We start from the raw sequence: 21,572 nt of genomic DNA, 5'->3' as shown, positions 1-21,572 counted from the left end.
TTTGTGGTTTTTCATCTTGAACAGCTTTTGACTGCTGCTTGGCTATGGCTGTAACGCATTAAATATGTAAACGTTTTAAATATTTAATATTACGCATACGACATGTTGCCGTCAGTTTGCAGTACGTACTGGTTTTTTTTTTTTCTTTTTTTTTAGCACTCGATGTGTTAGACAATTATTTTAATAGAATTTTTCAAAGTGTTATTTTTGTCAATGTGACTCAGATTCACAAGACAGGACTATATCGATTCGATTGGTTCTCATGATACCGTTCCACTTCATGCCTTCGGCTTCAGCCAATGCACGGAAACATGGACAGAGGGGCCGGTACCATGCGCCTAAATAAACAGGTTTTCGCGTGGTGAGAAGTAGTAAATAGCACAGGGAGAATCTCTAAGCTATTTTAGTCGCTCTGCCTCGCAATAGCAGCACTGCTCGACAAATTGAATATCTTGCTGTTATAGGTCTATAATATTATGCAATACACTCGCGACTTTAATAATATGATTGTAGCGCCCAATAAAAAGAACAAATAATAAATATTTAAGGCGGACATTGGGCGGGTTTTTAAGCGCACGCTGTCAATGAAGCTTTACCGCGTTGGTACTTAAAAATTTATTTATATATTGAAAATAGTCGCTAAATTTAAGCTCTTTACTTTTTACTGCTATACATAAAAAAATAAGAGAACAAAAGTTAAATGGCTTGTTGTCGGTAGCGGGTGAAGTGTGGGACGATTGCTACTCGAGCACTGCCTATTTTAGGTAGAGCTCTCAAGTTTTATGCATGGTCTTTCGGACCAACTAAAACAAATCGCTAGCGCTTAATGCAAATGTTTTCGTACTTCTCTTGCTTGACGTTGACTTGTCACTTTGAGGGCAACGCCAAGGCAACGAGCGTGTTGTCTACATTAGTAGTTAGGCCTATGGCTGCCTGCTTAGCTCAGTGTTGTCAGCTGCGCCTCATAAGTTAAATTCTGAGTGAAAAATAAGTTAGCCGCAACTTTCTAGACATAATATTGGAATATGCTAATTTTAAATATTTTGCTTGACTCGGTTAGAAAATAAATTGAAGATCAAGCTGCCAGAAAGTTTATGTAGAAATAAAAAAATATACATTCATTTATTATTAAGCTTTAAAAAAAGCCTAGATTTCAGGCTATATTCATTTATAGCTTATTATTCAATTGAAAATTTGAAAATAAATGCACGATCAAGATGAAGAAAGTATAAATCGAATAAAATATGCTACTATATATATATATATAGAACATGCCTAAAATTCAGGCTATATTATTTTATTTTCACAATTCGTTCAAATTAATTTACGTTAATACAAAAATCGAAAAGAGAAGCTTTTATATATTTTATTGAAATTATGTTAACATTTATTTTTAGAATATGCTTTTTATTAAATTATAAATTATTAATTGTCATAAATAAATAAAAACACGTTCCAGCTGAGTAAAGCTTTTATAAAAATCGAGAAAAATTTAAATTATGTAAATATTTTATTTATTTATTTATTCAATTGTAACTTTGAATTAATTCTATAGTAGCCAGAGCAACTTCAGACTCTTTTTCTCTCTTCTACTTATATTCATACATTTAAATTATGTACCTGAATTTTATCCACATGAATATGTGTTAACATTTATTTATCAGAAAGTATATTACCTCTATTATGAGTTTGTCCACATAAAATGTATCTCAGGCTATTTAGCATAAGTTTGTCCATACGCAGGACCTTAAACAAAGCTCTCCAATTCCTTTGCACACACTGGTGCCTAGCTCTTGCTTGCGCTTTGCTATTTCCATGTCATGTGGTGTGGTGGTGTGCTTGTTGTGTGTGTGTCGTTTTTAGAGTCTCGTACTGACAAGCGTGTGTGAAGCGTGTGCTTAGCAACGTCATGGCTCATATCACATTTCTGCTGCTGCTGCTGCTGCTGCCACAAAACGTGGCATGATGATGCTGCTGCCAGGAAGCGTCTTTGCCTCAAGTGGGGCACACACTTCAAGGCAAAAAACGCGCGAACACAAAACGAAAAATATAAAAAAAAAACCCTTTTGCAAATGAGCCAAGGCCTTTTGGCCTAAAATCAATTACCTAGTTTTTCACTTTCTCGCATTTGAAAATTGCCATTTTACTTTAATAAGCTCAGTAAAATAAACAGTGCATTAAATTCAAATTCTAAGCAGTCAGTTGACTAACCAACTGTTAAACAAATCAGAAAAGCTGTCTAACAATTTTTTGTTTTAGTTTCATTAGTTTAATTGCCTATTTTTTATTTACTCGCGTCACAATTTATATTTATAAAATTTCAGTGATTTAATTGCTGCTGGTTCTCGCATTTGTTTGCCTTTGTCATCGGTTTTTATTACTAAGGTTTTGTTATTGTTGTGGGCGGCGCTTTTGTAAAGACAAAAGAAGTGCTAACATTTTCAATTGTTTTCATTGCAAAAAATAAAACAGTTAAAAAAACAAAATAGATTCATATTTTTATAAAAAAAAATGCAAAATAAAATTCAAAGTAAAATCACAGTTTTAACAGTGAATAAAAAATGCAGTTTGGATATTGTTGACTTGCTATCTAATTATTAAAAGTATTGTATCTAATATTAAATTACTCTAAAATATTTACAGCTACTCAAAGCTTTTTGTAATATTTTTCTTACAGTTTTTAGCAAATTAAACGCAATGAATAAAATTCAAAAAATATTTATCTGCATTTTTGTCGCATTATTTTATGCTTTAAACATAAATTGCAAACGCATTTGGCAATGCCAAACAACTTGAGTTGTCACGTGGGTTGCAATGCTTTGTTTTAAAATTAGGTAATGGTTGAGGTAAGCAGTGAAGACAGTTAAGTAGTAAAGCCTCATGCACTGCACAGTTATTGACGTATGTATGCATACGTCAATAACTTTGCTAAACTTGTCAGCTCACGTGTTTCGAAGCGAGCGCAGTGCGCGTATTAAAAAATAAAATATAGCGAAGTTGTGCGTCAGAGCATTTGATGTGCTACATAATTAAATTAAATTATATTAAGCTGATATATTAAATTAATAAAATGCTAAAATTGCATGCAGTAGCTTCATAACTTATAAGCAGCGCATAATGGCTAGTGTTTACTGTACTTTATGCACATGTCTGGCAAGCTTTATGTGTATGCGTGTGTACATTTTGACAGTCACTGATAAGCAGCGCATAACTTTCTACAATTTTCTAGGCGCTCGCTTTGTTCAACTTTGCTGTTGATTGTTTTTTTTGCCTGTCTGTCCACAAACTATTGTCGCTGTCTGTGTGTGCGTGCGTGCGTATGTGTGTCTGGTTATTAGTGTAAAAATGCTTTTATCCAAGCGTATTAATTGAAATTGCATTTATCGCTTTTTAAAGCAAACTTCCAGCCCCTAACTCCAACTATAATGCAAGCGTCCCGTCATGTCATTGTGTCTACATTCAAGACAAAGGCAACCAAGTGATTCATTGTGTGCTATTAATGCAGGTAATATATACATACATGCATATGTATATATATATATATATATACACACACACACACACATTCAAATAAATTGTGTGTAGCTTTTTGCTGCCCTATTTTGTTTTTTGTTATGATTATTTGTTGTTCAGACAATAAAAAATTGTAAGCATTTCATTTGAAACATTTGCGCAAACATTTTTGTTATTTAAAGCTGTTAAACTGACAAAATGAATAAAATGCTTTTTCACACTCTATCACTTAAAACTGATTGGCCCTAGCATATATATATATATATATATATATGCGGTCTTTGAACCTACGCATAGGGTTCTAGTATAATTAAGTTTATTTAATCACCTGCAATTTGCGTTGCTCCCTTTGTGCTGCAAAAAAGCAAAGAAATTGTTATGCCGGATCGATTATTAAAGTAGCGAGGGCGCAGCCAACTTTTTGATACACTTTAACTAGCAGCAAACAAAGCTTGCAAAATTCTAAGCGTATATAGTTTTTTCGATTCAGGAAATTTAATTATCAAAATTTAACTGCATATGCTGCAGCAATATTTCTATATTCAAATATAAAATTTGGTAGCTCTAGCTCTTCTTGTTTCTGAGATCTTGTTGCTCATACAAACGTTCAATCGAGTATGTTTGCTGATCAATTTTGGAAATTGGAAAAGTTTAACTACAATTGAAATTTTTAGAGAGGCTTTTAAATTAATTAATTATGAAGCTTTAACCATCACAAAACTTAAGTTATTATTCTTTGAAAATGATGTTAACAGATTTATATGTATATTTTAAATTTAACTCATATATTCTACTTATAAAACATTTTATATGGAATTTAAAGCACAGTTTCGATTTCTTAAACGCTTAGCATTACTATATAAGTGTTTTTTTTTTCTTGAAGCAGCACAAGGACAGTTGGACAGCAGCACACGTTTGTTCATGACTAGATAAGCTCCCAACCTGTCTGCTCGTATGTGCTAAATTCGTATGTGGCGCATATACATATATTATGACCTTTTCCAATGTGCGCCACATAGAAAATTGTGATAAAATCATAATTCCAACTAAAAGGTTTTCGTGCGCTTTTAAACCTACAAATTTATTGTAATTTGTTTTTCGCTTCGTTTCGTTTCGTTTCGTTTCGTTTTCTATCTGTTTTGTCACTTTGACCTGAGCTTGGGGCGCCTAAAAGTATGCCACATGCTATACATATTATAAGGTGTTTGGAAAAATCGACACACTCTCGTTATCCGTATCAACAATTCAATTCGAGGCCATGCATGAGATATATATATATATATATATATATATATATATATAGTTCAATTATTCGTAACACTTTAGAACCGCGACGACGACACCAGGCTTGTAAATAAAACAGTGTTGTTAGTCTTAGCAGCAAACTAGGCTTGCATATAGAATAAGCTAATTACACTAGCCTACAAATTTTAAAAGCAAAAGAACACGAATGTCCTTGAAAAAGTTTTCTAATAAAGTTGAAGTCGTTGGAATTGTATTGAACGTTCAATCATTTCAATTGTTACTAACTACTTTAATTACTTTTACTTTTTGGAAAGAGTTTAAATTGTCGTTGTTTTTTTTTCAACTTCAAAACTCGTAAAGTATAAAAAATAAAACAAAAATAACCCAAAATTGACTTCAGTCAATTGACACAAATCCGTAATTTTGGTTTGCACTTCTGATTAAAAAATATGATCGCAGTTACTGTTGCTGTTAACTAGTGTTCTCATATATACTATTGGGTATTAGCTAACGTTGTTCTATAGCATGGTTACTGACTAACAATTGTCTATTATGGCAGCTGTTGAGGTGTCAATTAGCCAATGCGCGTTACAACAATCGATATAAGTGACTTTCTATGTATTTCAATATAATATAGAAGAAAGCTCAAGGTCAACAATAGCTAAGTTCTCTTTGATGTTGCTGCAAAATCGAATTGATATTTAAGTTCAAGTGGGAAAAATAATCGCTATGCAAATGTAATAAAGATAAGATTTGAAAAGGAAGGAATGGAATTATTAGAATAAAGATATTTTTTCTGCAACTTAGAAAGACTTAAGCTTGGAGAGAAAGAGATACTGACAGTTGTATAGTCAACTTAAGCGCACAACGTTTTTTTAATCGTTTTCAATTAACATTTTTGCACATACATCAAAGCCTATCAGCTTTACTGCTTTATTGACTGAATGCCAAGCAGAACGAGCGTTGCACTGCTTTTGATTTTGGGGCTATAAATAGCGGCGCTCAGGTAGTTTGAGAGCTCATAGAAAACTTAGATACAATGAACGGACGCTTGTTGCTTTTATTCTTTTTTTGCTGCATGCTAACATTCGCCTCGTCACAATATGAGCAGGATGAGAAACTTATGACTGAAGTAACTATGCAAGTTCTAAAGGAATATGGCGCAAGCAATAGCAGCACTGAAACCATCGTGAATCAAATTAAGGCTAGTCCAAAACTGATGCGTAGATTGGACCAGCTAGTAAACTCGATATGCTTGTAAACGAGCAGAATAGCAAATAAACTTGAATAATAAATTGAATAAACTGAATTGCATTCTATAACTATTTAATTTATATATAAGCAAGCAGCAGCTGACTTGTCTTTTCATTTGCTTTAATATTTAGTTTTAGCAAATTTAGTTTATTGTCAAGTCTATACAATCAATTCTATTGAGCGTATCACAAATATTGAAAGAGTTCTTAATCTCTTAAGTTGCAACGATAAAGAATTTCTACTTAGAATGTAGCTGTTGTCTTTAAAGCATTAATTTGTGTAGGCTTGCTTTGTTTTGAAATTCTCTAGTACTCCAATATGTGCTTAATAAAAAGATTTGAGTTCTAAATTATGTACCAAGATTTAAAAGTTCTTTCAGTTAGTATCGTTAGCTCAAATATTTGCAAAGAATTTTTATCGCTGTCTCGAAGACTAAATAAAATTCATGCCCAGTAGGTTTTGTTGCCGGAAATCTTTTGCACCCTGTCAACAATTCCAAGTCCAAAATTCTTTAAATGCTTCTTATGTGTATAACTGTTAATAAATTGCAACTGTTGCACATAAATTAAAGCTTATCAGTTACACAGCTAATTGGCTGAATAACCTACTAACAAGCAACAAGTCTTTTGACTATAAATAGCGCTCTTCCTATAATTGATGCTCATACTAGAGTTTGCACAATGAACGTTCGCTGCTTGCTGTTAATCCTCACCACTTGCTTACTGCTGAACATCGGAAGTTGCTATGTAAGTCCCGAAAATATAAGAGCCTATGTTGAGGAGCTATTGAAGAAAAAGGGTGACGGTAACAAGGACAATCATGCCGAAAGACTGCTGGACGATTTGGCGAAAGATAAAACTCTGTTATGTAAATTTGAGAATGAAAGAAACAGACAGTGCGCATACTAGGGAGCAACAAATACGAAGCTGGAAAACTGAAGAACCTGTTATTAAATAAACTAATATGCAATATTTAGCTATAGAAAATATAAAATTAAACTGGCAGTGCTTCTTTGAAATCTAAATATTCGCTTTGGGTTGGTTTTCCAGAAGAATTTGGAGGAAGAATCTTTCTCTTTCTCTCGCTCTCTCTCGCTCTCTCTATCGCTCCTTCTCTCTCTCCATCTCTCTCTTGGTCTCTCTCTTCATCTCTTTCAGCAGATATCACCTGATAGTTCTAGACTAAAGTTCACTGTACCCCTGTTGAGTTACCCAAGTTGTCTTTGGATTTTCTATATGGTACATTTTTTTTTTTATATTGAATAGTAGCTTTGCTATATTTTTCTATACAAAATGAACGATACTCTCAATTCGGAGGAGCAACGTGAACGCATTGAGAACGCTCTGCTCAATGCCATCGACGACATTGACCGGGATCATCTGCGTAAATTGCAGTTGACAATGCATGGATGTGCCAAACGCTGTTGCGCTGATGCTGACGCTAGTGCTGAAGCCGTGCAGCGTTGCGTAGATCGCTGCCAGTTACCGCTGACGCGTGCACGTTGCTACGTGCAACAAGAGTTGGCTGAATTCGAGTCACAATTGGAGGGCTGCATGCGCGACTGTCAACTGCCGCCTAATGAGGATAATAAGCAAGCAGGTTGCCACTTGGAGCGTTGCACGCTGGACTGTGTGGACAGGCACGTGGCATTGCTCCCGGAACTCTTACGCTCCATGCGCGCCACCCTAGAGAAGGGTCTTTAAATGTTACAACACCATATGTGTGTGTGTTGTGTTGTGTGGTGTTAATTAAAATGTCTGCACATCAGTCCGAGCTTATCAGAGAGACACAGCACAGCTTATTGACGAAACAGCAAACGAAGTTGCACATTCCAATCTATGATATTTAATTTTGAAGCCAGCTGCTTTTGCTTTTGCATATTTTCGTCCATCAACTGTTCAATAAATATATTTTTGAATGAGTTAATTACAACAAAACCCAAGCTAGTTGAAAAATTCAACGCTCAAAGTAGAATTCAAAACATTTTGATGAACTCAGAATATAGAAAATATAAGCATAAGCATTATAGTTTATTATATTAAATTATATTTTTAATAGACCAAACATTTATGTATGCAAGAAACTTAAGACAATTATATTATTCTAAGTTTGCTTTTGAGAATGTTTTGCATGTACTCAAATTGATTTGGGATTATATAATTACTCAAATTGATTTGGAACATTATAATTATTATTTTAGCTATTGATTTAATATTCATTATTTATATTATTATTGACTTATTATATTTTACTTATACATATACTAAATCTGCTGCCAATAGTAATAGTAATGTTATCAAAAATAAAAACGTCTTAAGGTCTCAAGGCTTTTTGCTTAGACTGTTTCAGTTTTTTAAGCATTCTTGCCTAATTAATTATTGAAGATACGTATGGTATATATTTATCTAACTGAAAGAACACTTAGCTTAGAACACACCTGTCTTACAATTAGCAATCAATTGAACAAAGCTATAATAGGGAACAACATTCTTTGCTATTTTTTATGTTTGCAACTAATTAAATGGCTGCACATAAATAAAAGCTTATCAGTTACACGGCTAATTGACTGCAGTCTGCACTGCTTTGCGCTTTCAGTATAAAAAGCAGCGGCTTAAACAATTGCAACTTATATTTAAATTTGTTAAAATGAACGTTCGCTGCTTGCTGCTAGTCGTTAGCTGTTGCATATTAAGCAATATTGTAACTTGCCAATTGGAGGATCTTGAGAAAACATTCATTGAGAATTTGGTGGCAATGGAAGGCAACACGACTAAATTTTCATCCGAAACATGGGTGGGAAATATTACGAGTAATAGAAATCTATTGTGTGATTTGGATAAAGCAATTCATGCTGAAATGTTAAGAGGCTACAAGCCAAATTGGGGAAATATATTTTAAATGAATAAAAATGTTTGTTTTTTTGAATATATTAGACAGACACAGAATTTAAGCAAAAATATGCGTTTAATTTATTTTGAAGTTAGTTGTGGCACTTGCAATGATCTGGCAGCCAACGCCGGCGGCATCTGCAATACCGGGCAGCAGCAGCAGCAGCAGCAGCAGCTGCATTCAAGCGGGCAGCAGCAGCAGCAGCAGCGACGCAAGCAGCGAACGAAGAACGAAACGTAATGTGCCAACTGTTGAGTTTCCTTCCGCTTCCGCAAATGCTGCGACGCGCGCTCTCGAACTCACACTCTCTCTCTAAAAACAGCTCCATCTCGCTCGCGCTCTCGCTCGCTTGCTCACACACAGTTGTTGCTGCTGCGTAGCCTCTCACGCTCTCTCATGCTTGCTCACTTGCAATGCAAACAAAACATTTTGACTGTGTGTGCCGGCATTAATGCTAATGTTAACGCCAACGCAAACCACACGAATACACGAGCCGAACTCACGAACGCGACGCGACGCACGAAGGCACCACCGACTCGACTGCTTACAGGTGTTTGCTCGTTTTCGTGCCTTACTGCTGCTGCTGCCGCTGCTGCTGCTGAGCATGGCGCATATATCGTGCTTGAGCTCTTGCGCTAATGCATGTTGTTATTATATTTGATGCGCTCTCTCGCTCGCTCGCTCGCTGCTGCTGCTGCTGCTTTCGCTCTCGCTGCCGCGCTGCCGCTGCTTTCGCTTCGTCTGGCTGCTCGTTTCGCTTTATATTCCTGCGACGAGCGACGATATCGTCACAGTACACTGTGAACGCTCAACCGGGCTAGTTGTACTACCAAGCGAAAACTAAGACAGTCAACAGTCAAGTTTAAATTTAAAAAACATATACAAATTGGCAAAACAAGAAACACAGAGAAAAGTTTTCAACTTTTTCGTTGCTACAAGCCGTTTTTTTTTTTTTATTTTTTTTTTATTGTTTAATTGCTCACTCCAGACTAAAAGTGCAAGTGTGAAAAGTGCTCGAACATTTAAGATTTTCCAAAAAAAAAATAAAAAAAACAATTACGCTCAAAATTTCTAAAAAATGTTTCTTGTTGTAAAACATAATTAAAAAGGCTAACTAATCATTGGTTTTAACATCAGCAAGTATTGTGTTTGTTTTTTCTTTTTATTTTTATTTTTTCTTTCGTACAAAACCCTATTTTATTTGGTGTACGCATTTATTTAACTTTTCGAACACAAAATGTGCACAAAATTCTCGTCGGACTCGAATGACTGAGTCGTTCACAGTAAATCCTACGAAAACAAATTCAAAGCAAGGTAAGCGCTAATTTTTAAAAATATTCATATAATGTATATTTTATATAAAAGTGCATACAAATTGTTTTGTGTAAGTGACTTGTGCAATTTTCAATTGTTTTAATCAGTGCTACATGCTCTCCACTCTGAACGTTTGTTCTCACTAATTTGGTTTCTTAATATTTCCAAAAAAACGCCGCATGTGTCTATTAAACGAAATCGCACGCGCGGGCAAAGCAAAATCTGGCACACTGTTTGAGAATTGAAATATTTCAATATATTACACATATATATTATATGTATAAATATTCAGTACAACCGTTGCACAAATAAAAGCAGTGGTAAAATATTTATTTGCGCTTGTATAATTCCTAGTAATTGCCAAAGAGCCAAGCTCCTTGAGCTGCAAAATTCAAATGAAAATTCTAAAATAAATTTAGAAATAATTGCCACAGAATTTCAAAGCAGCCTCAAACCAATGAAATATTAGTTTTTAGCCGGTTTAAGGCAATACAGATTTTTGTCTAAGCTAATTTTGAAAGAATATTAGCAAGTTTTAGTCGTTGCAACTAATTGTGCTCAAAATATAAAATCTTACTTCTTTTACAAGATTGAATGCGAAAAATCCAAAATTTCTAGAGTTTTCAAAAGACAAAATGAGCGCAATCGAATGCAATCAAAATGATCGCTACCAATAGAGTTCAAAACTTATAGTAAAAAGCCATATAGGCAGCTAATTAAAATAAAATTTAAAAATAAAGAAAAAGTTGCTTATATAGAAATTGGGAAACATTCTTTGAAGAAGTTATGCATTCTATTTATATTGGAAGAGGAGACTAGTAGTAGACTGGAGGAAAAATGGGGAAATGAGTTTCACTGAGAAACGTTAGATAAGAGCATTGAAATATTGAATATCGACATAATAATGATAATGATATAAAAAGTTTCTATAGAGGCTTGAGCTATTTTTATTTTCTGAAATGATCGCAGATCTTAAGTCTGATTCCAAATAAGCGCTTAGAATAATTTAATGAGCAAACTGGGTTTTTGATTCAATGATCACTTCGAGCATCAAACATGTTCCACGAACATGTGCAGCTTGCAATCGATTGTCGATCGTATTTCGATCAGTTTGAGTTGCAACCTGTTGGCGACGAGACGAAACAATTGGCAGCAGTCTCATTTGCATTGTGGCATGACTGCGCGCTCAGGTTTGCTGTTGGTTCACCGTTAACTGACGTAACGGTAATGCGAGTGCATAAATTTTCTCGTGTGTACGTGTCCTTTTGCTAATCGCTGCGTTCAAAATACTGCAAGGGTGCCAAAGAATAAAAATATAAGAAAAAAAAAAACGCAGTCCGCAGTGCTTTTTTGCCAAAGTCGCTCTTGCGGCTTGCTTCTTCGATTTTTTTTTTTGCGCTGGCATGCGGAGCGTATACGTGATATTTGTACATATATCTGAGCGCTTGTCTGCGTTGAGATATTCGTTTATTTTGTTTTGTTGCGCTTGCAAATTGCATTGCTTGCGGCATTTTATTTTTATTTTTATTGCGCACACTAATTAAGACCGAAGAACTGTGTGGCAAGATTTAAATGGCCAAGTTTATAAGCAAATGATGAAACTATATTGTGGCTTAGTACGAAATATTTTGTGGGCAGAGTAAAATGTTGCAACTAATTAAGCTACTAAGCCTATTGTTAGCTAAGCCTATTTAGTCACAATAATCGTCTACGATTAAAGCTTAAGACACACACACACACACACACACACAAAGAGACAAACCAACATTTGCGGCAGCTTATATATTATTTATATATAATACATATAAAGCAGCAGACTCTCAAGTGTTCTGCACATTTTTTTAGCTTCTTAAATTTATGAAATGTTAGAGTTACACACACACACACACACACATTTGACTATTAAAGACTTTGTTGCTATTGCCCAAAAAGTTATTATTGTTGAGCTTAATAATTGCTCTAGGGTGCGGGCTCACTGTTTGTTTCTTCTTCATCACAGCGCTAAAGCTCAAAATATTTACTTTCTGATGCATTTTTATTTGAGTTTCATATAAAATATTCAATTTCCTTTTTTTAACGTGCGCTTGTTAACAACAACACACACGCACATAAAAAGAAAAAAGCAACACACACACACACACACATAGAGCGAGTGTACGCTTCAGTTCAAAACAAAACAAAACACAAAACAAATTTTTTCTTTATGCTTGTTGCGTCTCCTGTGGGGGCAGCTGCCAGTCGTCCCCTTCAGCAATTTTGTGTGTGTGTGAGTTGCGTGTGGGTTGGGTTGGGTTGGGGTGGTTTGCCTAAAAACGCGCTAAACAATTAATAGAAAATTTGAAAATTAATCGACTGCACTACTCTGGACACGGGCACGCAATTTTTCATTCTCATAGAGACAATACCCAGAGCTACGCTTCAGCTTTTGTTCTCATTTATTTTATTTTTTTTTTAGTTGCATCAATCAAAACGATAAACGGCTTCGCTTTTGCACAATTTGATAAATGTGTGCTATATATATACTATATATATATATATATGTGTGTATATATCTCGTGTCAGCAACCTATGACAGTTTAAGTGGAAAACAATGTTGTGGTGATAACGCATTGATGTCGACCCTTGATAATACAAATGCATATAACTCGTTAGTTTTGTATATTTTTTTCTTCTGTAAATCAATCATATGCAGCCTAAAAGTTTTATGACACTCAATAAAATGACGTCGATTATGTATTTGTAATTATTTATAGATATGAAAATTTAGTTATTCAATTGATTGAGATTATAATCAAATAATTAAATTAGCTATTAGATTATATTTTAATTGAATAAAATAATACGCGAGCGTATATACTATTTTTTATATATTTTTTATATTTACTTGAATATGTTCAAGTAAATTTAGCAAAGTAGCGATAATCGATATTTTATCGATTATTCTTAGAGTTGCAACTTTGCTTCTATTGCTATCGACTACAAATTGATCAAATAGTTCATTTAGTTCTGTTTTTCGCCTCGCCTGCTGATATATAGCTTATATATATATAAAGAATATTATAATATTACAAGTCGGCTCTCTCATTTTTGAGGCGCAATCAACTCTTCTTCTTGACTTTAACCTTTAGTGCCCTTTGCTAAAAGATTTTTACAACTATTTGAATTAAATTAAGTTATAGTTCAACATATTTTAAAGCATTCAGTTCACTTAATTTGTGGTCCATGAGTTATTAATTAGCTGGAAAAACAAACAAACAAAAGTTAATTGCTTTACAGCTATAATAATAAAACATAACTATGCATAAAGTGCAAGCTAATAAAAAAATAAATGCGGCAGAAGTTTTTGAAGTAATTTAATTAGTAGTAAAAAAAAGTTTGCAATGAATGCAATTTGTAGCGCAACTTTTTGTTGTTTACAAAGTGAAAGAGCAGAAAAAAATGGATCGTGATTAATTTTGTTGTTCCATTTTAATCAGTTGAGCTGGTCGGCCTATTGAAGTGCGACGTTTGTTTGTTTGTTGTCTTGTTGGTTAAACCTGAAGTGTTGAACCAATATGCAGACAACTTGCCAAAGCGAAATAATTTTTATTCGCTTTCGCTTTCCCTTTTACTTTTATTTTTTGTTGGCAGGCAGGGCAAAGTTTAGTTTGGGCTTTGGTTTCGATACCTTATTGCCTGTCAATGCTACGCTTTTGTTTATGTTGTTGTTGTTGTTGTTGTTGCTTTTTTCTTTTTTCGACTATTTATGCCAACAGTTTGTGGCACACACACACACTAGGTGCATGCTTTATATTCTCGAAACAGAGCGAAGCTTTTAGCTTTTAGCCATGGCAACCACTGCTTCCCCACAGACTAACTAACTGTAATTTTCGCCTAAGCAATTTGGCATGGCCGCAGACGCCCCCGCCAACCGACCACGCCCCACAACATAAGCGACAGTGTGACATAAAAATTTGCGAAAAAGCAAAATATGCATAATTTGCGCCACAAAGTATGCTATGCTAAATTAAGGGTGAAAGTAAATGCCGGGGCCAGAGAGAAAGTGTTTCCCAAGTTTTTAACTACTAATTACAGTTGGTAGTTATAGCATATATCCTGACCGTAAAGCGGACATTTGTAAAAAGTTTGCGCAAAAACCAGAGCAAGGGACATTCAGAACTTTGTGCTGCTGTTAAATAAAATTAAATATTTGTTAGGCAACAAACTTGTATACAAATCAACAAATTTGAAAATTTACACTACACTTTGCGCAATTTTAATTAATTAATTTTTTTTTAAATACGACAATTGTTTTCGTATTCACGCTTCAAGCTTTGATTTGCTTAGAATTTTGTTCGATTCTCAGAATGCAGTCGCTGGTACTTAAACGACTTCGCTTAAAAATGTGCGCAGTTCTATTAAAATTCTGAGTAACCAACAAGCGTTTTAACAATTTTGTTGAGGTTTCATTGCAATTCGCACTTAAGATTTGAGCCAAAGCGTTCAATGGAACTGAGAGAATGAAAGGCTAAACAAAAAAGCAGAAAACAATGCCAAACTGTTCGTTGAACTGGGCAACAGCAGCAGCTGCTGCTGCAATCTCCAATCGTACACAACAAATAGTTTGGCAAAACAATTTGCCAGACAGCAGAAGCTGTGAGTGAACTATGTGGCCAGGAGAGAAGGTTAAATGCCTTGCAATATTTGCATGCTAGACTATTTTTTTTGCAGCTAAAAAGTGTGTGAGACTGGTAGACACACACACACATAACGCATACGCCGCATATGGCAGACAAATTTTCGTTACTGTCTGGTTTAGGGACCTTGACATTGGGCCAACTTTGATTAGCCAGCAATTGCGTTGAAGCGTTTGACTGACAGTTTGACTGATTGATTGACCAGCCAACCAGCCAAGCAGAGCAAAGCAAAGCAAAGCAGAGCAGAGCAGAGCAACAAATTGTGTTACACGCAATCGGCTAACGCTAATCGTTAATCAGCTTAGCCTTAGCTGGCCTAATTCTTGCCAACACCTGCCTTTCACTTTCACAGCGCTTCACCCTTGTCAAATACGCACAAAAGCGTATTTATTTAATAAACATAGTGCTTAGTTAATACAAAATGTCGCCAGCTTGTTTTTATTACGGCCTATGACGTCTATGGAAATGTTTATTGTCAGCAATTGTCCAAAAAACAAACTAAAATAAAGCTAAATAAAAATATTTTAAACAAGCTCTTGCTTAAAATAAATATTTATATGCTATACAAAATAAAAATTTCTAAAATTATACAAGCTTTTGCTTAAAATAAATTTATATGCTATACAAAATAAAAATAAATATTTTAGCTAAAATAAAAATTTCTAAAATTTTACAAGCTCTTGCTTAAAATAAATTTATATGCTATAAAAAATAAAAATATGTATTTTAGCTTAAAATAAAAATTTCTAAAATTTTACAAGCTCTTGCTTAAAATAAATTTATATGCTATAGCTTAAAATAAAAATTTCTAAATATTTTATACAAGCTCTTGCTTAAAATAAATTTATATGCTAATTAATTAATATATAATTTACAATAATTTCTTATTAGTTTTTTTTTTGTGTTTTTAATCTTTCAATAGAAAAGTTTAGTACTAACGCTAAAAAAGCGCAACTGTCTTAACTGATTGACAGTGCTATGAACTTTAACGACTCGCCGCAGCGAAGCGAAGTGTTGAAAATATATTTCTTGCTTAAATTGAATATGTACAGTTATCTAGAATTATATGCAAAGTGCCTTGTCCAAGCTCAAAGTGTTTAATATACAAATCAAAGTAGTCAAGCAATTTCGTTGTCAATGCGCCATTCAGAGCGCTGTATATGTAATTTAAAAAAGGATCTTTTAGAATTTGAACGTCCTGGTCTCAAGCTGCATAAATGGTAGCTACACTTTCCATGCTGCCGCTCGCTCAAGTTAAGACTTGAGTGCTATTCAATTGAATTGAATCTGCGTATGCGTTGAACTTGAAGTTTAGTTTGAAACTGTCAGAAATCGAAACCAGCGTAATTAATATTGCGTGGAAAATTGCGCGATGGGCGAGCGCTAATTAGATATCAAAGTTTTCCCACTAACTAAAGGTAAACAAACGCATGCGGGTAAATTGGCTGTCAGCGCAGTCTCAAGACAAATCTCTGTGTCTAGTTATTTTAACTCTGAAGGTCGCATGCCATTCGTACCACTTACACACACACACACACACACACATGCACAATTTTTGAGCAGTTCATATGCAAATTTGATGAGTTGCCTACATGGCTAAGCTAGGGCTTCTCGCATTTTATACACTTTAATATTTTTTTATGCGAAAAAATGGAAAAGTGTACAAAAAGGCGTGGCAGAGCTACTTAAGCATATATATTCTTAATCAGCAAGACAAACTGTGTCGATATAAGTCATTTGTGCCTTCAGTGCGTCTGTATGAGCAACAAGAACTCAGTGACTATAAGAGCGAGCGCATCCAAATTTGTTATATATGCTTCTTCTATGTCCGCAGGCGCTTCGCTTATATATTTGAAAAAAAAATTTTCGCCTGTATGAGCAACAAGAACTCAGAAACTATAGGAGCTAGCGCATCCAAATTTGTTATATATGCTTCTTCTATGTCCGGAAGCGCTTTTCATATATTTTTGAAAAACAATTTTACGCTACTCTACTCCGTACATAAAAAAATCGCTTAACGCGCACAAATAAAATGTGAAAAATCTTCAATAAATTGCGCATGAGCTTTGTTAAGTTTTTGTGCGATACATTAAGTCAAAGTGTATTTAATAGTTGGCTGCGCGCAATTTTAAAGCGCGCTACTTGTTTTTCTTCCAAAGCAAAGCATAACTAATTTGCTTAGACTAAGAAACTGTGCCTTGGACAATCTCTCTCTCTCTCTCTCTCTCTCTTTTTAGCACTCGCTCTTTCTCTTTCGCTTTATCTTTGGCTAGAGCATTACGTGCTCAACACTTTTACTTCAATTATTCATGTGGCAAGCGTATGGCGAGGGGAGCGCGCTCCAAAGCTAAAAGGTCAAGTGTATGATTGTGTGTGTGTGTGTGTGTGTGTATGAGACTATGCAATTAAGTCGCAGTGCACACACACACACACACACGCATACGCACACATGTGCATATAAATTGGTTTGATGAAAATATGCAAAAATTTGTAGCCATGGACATTGACATGGACAGCTGCCATGTTGTTAACAGGCCTGAGACTGAAAGTGGCAAGTAAGGATTTCATATCCTGTCGCATGTCCTGACATACATAAGTGTGCCATACATGCTACAATAACCATTCATCATTCATCATGCTGACTGCTGTGCGTTTAATAAGCGCAAGAGCTGCACTAGTTGTAGCCATTAATTTAATAAACACAAGTTGCAGTTGCCTAACAAAGATTGCAGCAAAGCTTGAATTTGTAAAGTGCAAAGCAATATAAATGCAATAGGCTTGATTTTTAAATAAAAAGCAATAAGCTGAAATTTATAAGCTAAATGCTGTACTAAATCGCATTAGTAACTAGCGTAGCCCAATTAATTCAACAAAACTATTATAATTTCTAACTAAATTTAAAGAGCATACGCAACTTCGCTAAGCAGCAAAGCTAAATTCTTTTCTTTGAGCCTGATGGGCTCGCTCAATTTCACATAATCTGCTTAAATCAACGCCCTTTGTCCTCTTTACATCATCAATTAGTTTTGTTGATTGATTGGCATTCGTTTCATTTGCTTATGCAACATTTATGCTAAATCAAATAAAATTTATAGCTTTTCTTTTATTTTGTTGCTATTTACTGCAATTTAAGACGACAACTAGTTAGTTAAATATAATTTTAGCTTGCATCGAAATTACCTTCGAAAGTTGTTTCTGGTAATTTATCTATATAAGAATTTCAATAGCATTAAATGCGCTTCGAGCTACAAATTTATTACTTTGCGTGTGCTCAGGAGCCAGCGCATCTATCTTGCTACATTTTGTGGCATTGGCAGTGCATTATTTTTTCAGTGGCTGCTGCTGCTGCTGTTGACTTCTCTCTTTTTAGCAGCATTTAATTTTCGTTGCATTTTTGAGTCAATTGTGTGGCAAGCTAAAAGCAGCAAAGATTCAATTTGGACAACGCCATTGTTAGCTTTGGCTTTCGGCTTTTGGCTATGCGGCCCAGACTTGTGGACTTGAGTGGCTAGAAGTAAAGAAAATAAATATAAAAAAAAGCCACTAACGATGGCCGCTTGAAAACTATTAAACTTTTAGTTGAATATACGCTTAGCTAATGCTATAGAGTTTTAATAGTCGCACACACACACACACGCACACAGCTAAAAAATACAAGCTCATGTATTTAACAAGTTGCTTAAGCAAACGTTGAACTGTGCAAGCGAGAGCGACGACAACACTTGTTTGTCAGAGCTACGGCTACAAAAAAAGCAAAAAATAAAAACGAAAAAATGAACTGAAATGCAATTTATCAAAGTTAGAACATGACAATAGAAATAGAAAACAATTTAAAACAGTGAGCAATATACAACGGTTAGCTACCATATAAAATGCAAAAGCAATAGCAATAAAATTTAAATATGCAAAGCATAGAGGCAAAAATTGTAAAGCTCAAAGTTAGTGTCAGCAAATTTGAGCATAAAGCTTTAGTAGTTGCCAAAAATTAGAAAAAAGTAGAAGATTTTATAATTTAATATAATAAAATAAAGCAAGAAAACTATTTATTTATTTTTTTTCATTATTTATTTATGCGTGTAATTTAGCTAAATTATTAAAGAAACATTTTATAGGCTTACTAGAATTAAATATAGAAACTTAAGAAGAAACTTATAGCTCTAAATCAATAATAGATAAAAATTGAGTGATAAATTCTTTAAATATATTTAGTTAAAGCTGCATTAAATTAGGCTTGTATAAATGTTAATGAACTTAATGTAAGCACATAAAAAAAATAATTACAATATTTACAAAGCCTGCCAGACGTTTGTTTAATGAAATTCAATTTGAGTTCGTAGCTACCCTACAAAAATTTTAATTTGCCTTTTGCTTGTCTAAGGTCATATAAGAAAACACACTGACTGACTGACTGACTGGCGATGCCTAGCGGGAATAGTTGTTGTTGTTGTTGTTGCCCGTCGAGCGTAACGGGTAACAACAAAAATAAAAACAAAGTGTTGGCAACTTTTTGTTGTTTTGGCTTTTTGCTCTCACTTAGGTAAATAGTTGGGGCGCCCGTCGAGCTTTTAGCTGTAGCCCCAACACGAAAATGTGTCCAAGCCGCCCCGCCACCCCGCCGCCCACTTCGCCCAAGTCGTGCACCTAATGACAAATGTGTTTTTTATTTAAATATACATGCAACACTTTGGCATCGCAACAAATATAAGATCGTCATCAAACGGGCAATGACCGCTGCTAATAAATTACACATACGACATGTTGTGTGCAGTTTGGCAAACATTTCTGTGTGGGGCGCACAGATTCATGAAAATTCATATGGCTTACAACAAAACTGTTATATGTGTGCTATATCAACTTTTGATTTATGCAAGTTTAATGCAGCTTATTTCTTAAGAAAAAAAAGCACTCACAACACTCAACTTGGGCAAATAAAAATCATGTTTGAATTTATGTTAATGCTGCCGCTGCTGCTGCTGCTGCTGTCAAGGAAATTCAAACAAATTAGTTCGAGGTCCACACAAACATATTTGCTCTTAATTTGCTTATGTGTTATATTTTTTAATATGATTTCATTCAGTTTATGTCGAATTTGCTGATTCGCCGAAAATTCAGCTTTATAGCATTTTAATATTGCAGCCAACAAATCGATTAATTATATTTTTGGCATACAGTGGAACGTTTGACTTTTATAGTTAATAAAATGAATATTTATATACATATATATATATATATATATTTTTTTTTTTTTTTGCTATTTTAGTTAATTAATTTCGAATTCCGTTTAATATTGATTACGTATACGCACAGTATACAATAATTTGTTTTGATTTATGTTAGAAAATTTATTGTTTGTTTAATTAATAAAGAATTTCGCTTTCTTATGGTTGCCAAAGTGCTATTAATTATAATTTTGATATTAAGTATACGCAGTGTAAGCTTTAATTTATAGTTAATAAAATAAAATTTTTATATTTTTGATTATAATTACTTATTTAAGAATTATTATATTTTTGGCATTACGTATACGCAGCAGAATACTTACAAAAATATTTTTAATATATTTCAATTTATTAAAACTGCAGCAGCTGTAAATTTTTTATATTTAGCGCTGCATTTTGCTTAGCCAATCAACACTGTGCTTGCATGCAAGCAAATTTCATTTGCCTTTGCACACACACACACACACACACACACACAGACACATAGTAATTAGTTTTAATGACGCCTTGGCTTGCTTCGAACATTTTCGAAAATGTTTTTGATGAGTTTTGTTGCTTTTGCAATTTGCAAATCTCGAGCTGCCTTAAATCTTCATACGCTCAATAAATTTCGCTCTTGCGCTCTCCGACAAATATTATTGAAAATACATTTAATGCAATTTACTTGGTGGAAACAGCAATTTAAATTTCAATATATATTTAATGAGTCAATAAATGAGAGAGCCAGCCAGCAAAAAAATTATATATACATTAAATGCATGCAAACATTTGCAATTTGGTCGCCAGCAGGTGCTTAAATTAAAATTATGACGAGTCTTTTTTTTTTTTTCTGAAACGTCAGCAATTGCTGTTAGATAAACAAAAAGAATTGCGCAACATTCCGACGAGTCTGGAGCTGCTGCTTGCTCGCTTCAATTGTTGCCTCGCTTGAAGAGCGCGAGCGTCTTTATTTTTAGACAAACAATGCAGACAGATCGCATGAGTTGTGGCTAAACATTGATCGATGTGTGTGTGTGTGTGTGTGTGTGTGTGAAGATTGAAATGTGCACACGTGATGTGAAAACGAACTGACATTAATTGCTTATTTAAATTATAATTTAACACGTAGTAAATCATTTGGTCAGCATTTCACTGTAAATGTCGAAATTACAATTTTGAGCTAGAAAATATATTGCAATTTTGATTGAATAATTAAAATATATAAAATATTTCAATATACAAATAAGTGCGTGGCTTTATTTTGTTTTGCTGTAAATTTTAGAATGAACATTTATTTTATATATAAGACAGCTTTGATTAATTTCAAAATTGCTTAGCGTAATTTTTAATTTAAAACAATTTTTCATGTGTGAGAAATTTATAAAATTTAGTTAACAGCCTGCAGCTTTGCTTAAATTTATAATTGCAATTTTTCTTTTAAATAAAAATATTTGAATAAAATTTATTCATGTGTAAAATGCAC

General features: G+C 34.1%; 3 protein-coding genes across 3 annotated transcripts in view; all 3 read left to right on the top strand.

The window, feature by feature from the left end:
* The window catches only part of LOC108606200 (eye-specific diacylglycerol kinase), a 119,739-nt gene that overhangs the window by 8,009 nt on the left and 90,158 nt on the right, over positions 1 to 21,572 (top strand). The window lies entirely within an intron of this gene.
* On the top strand, positions 7,287 to 7,895 carry LOC108606204 (protein FAM136A). Its single transcript, XM_017996067.1, has one exon. The coding sequence runs from the start codon at positions 7,305 to 7,307 to the stop codon at positions 7,713 to 7,715; it is 411 nt and encodes a 136-aa protein (XP_017851556.1). The 5' UTR covers positions 7,287 to 7,304; the 3' UTR covers positions 7,716 to 7,895.
* Positions 10,095 to 21,572, top strand: part of LOC108606205 (3',5'-cyclic-nucleotide phosphodiesterase regA-like) — a 74,623-nt gene continuing 63,145 nt past the window's right edge. Inside the window, exon 1 of the mRNA XM_017996068.2 lies at positions 10,095 to 10,215. The gene's annotated coding sequence lies outside the window, so the exon portion shown is untranslated. The remainder of the gene's footprint in view (positions 10,216 to 21,572) is intronic.

This window comes from Drosophila busckii, chromosome X, assembly GCF_011750605.1.
Source record: "Drosophila busckii strain San Diego stock center, stock number 13000-0081.31 chromosome X, ASM1175060v1, whole genome shotgun sequence".
Taxonomy (NCBI): Eukaryota; Metazoa; Arthropoda; class Insecta; order Diptera; family Drosophilidae; genus Drosophila; species Drosophila busckii.
Note: the sequence above shows the minus strand (reverse complement) of the source record. Positions and strands in the feature narration are given on the sequence as shown.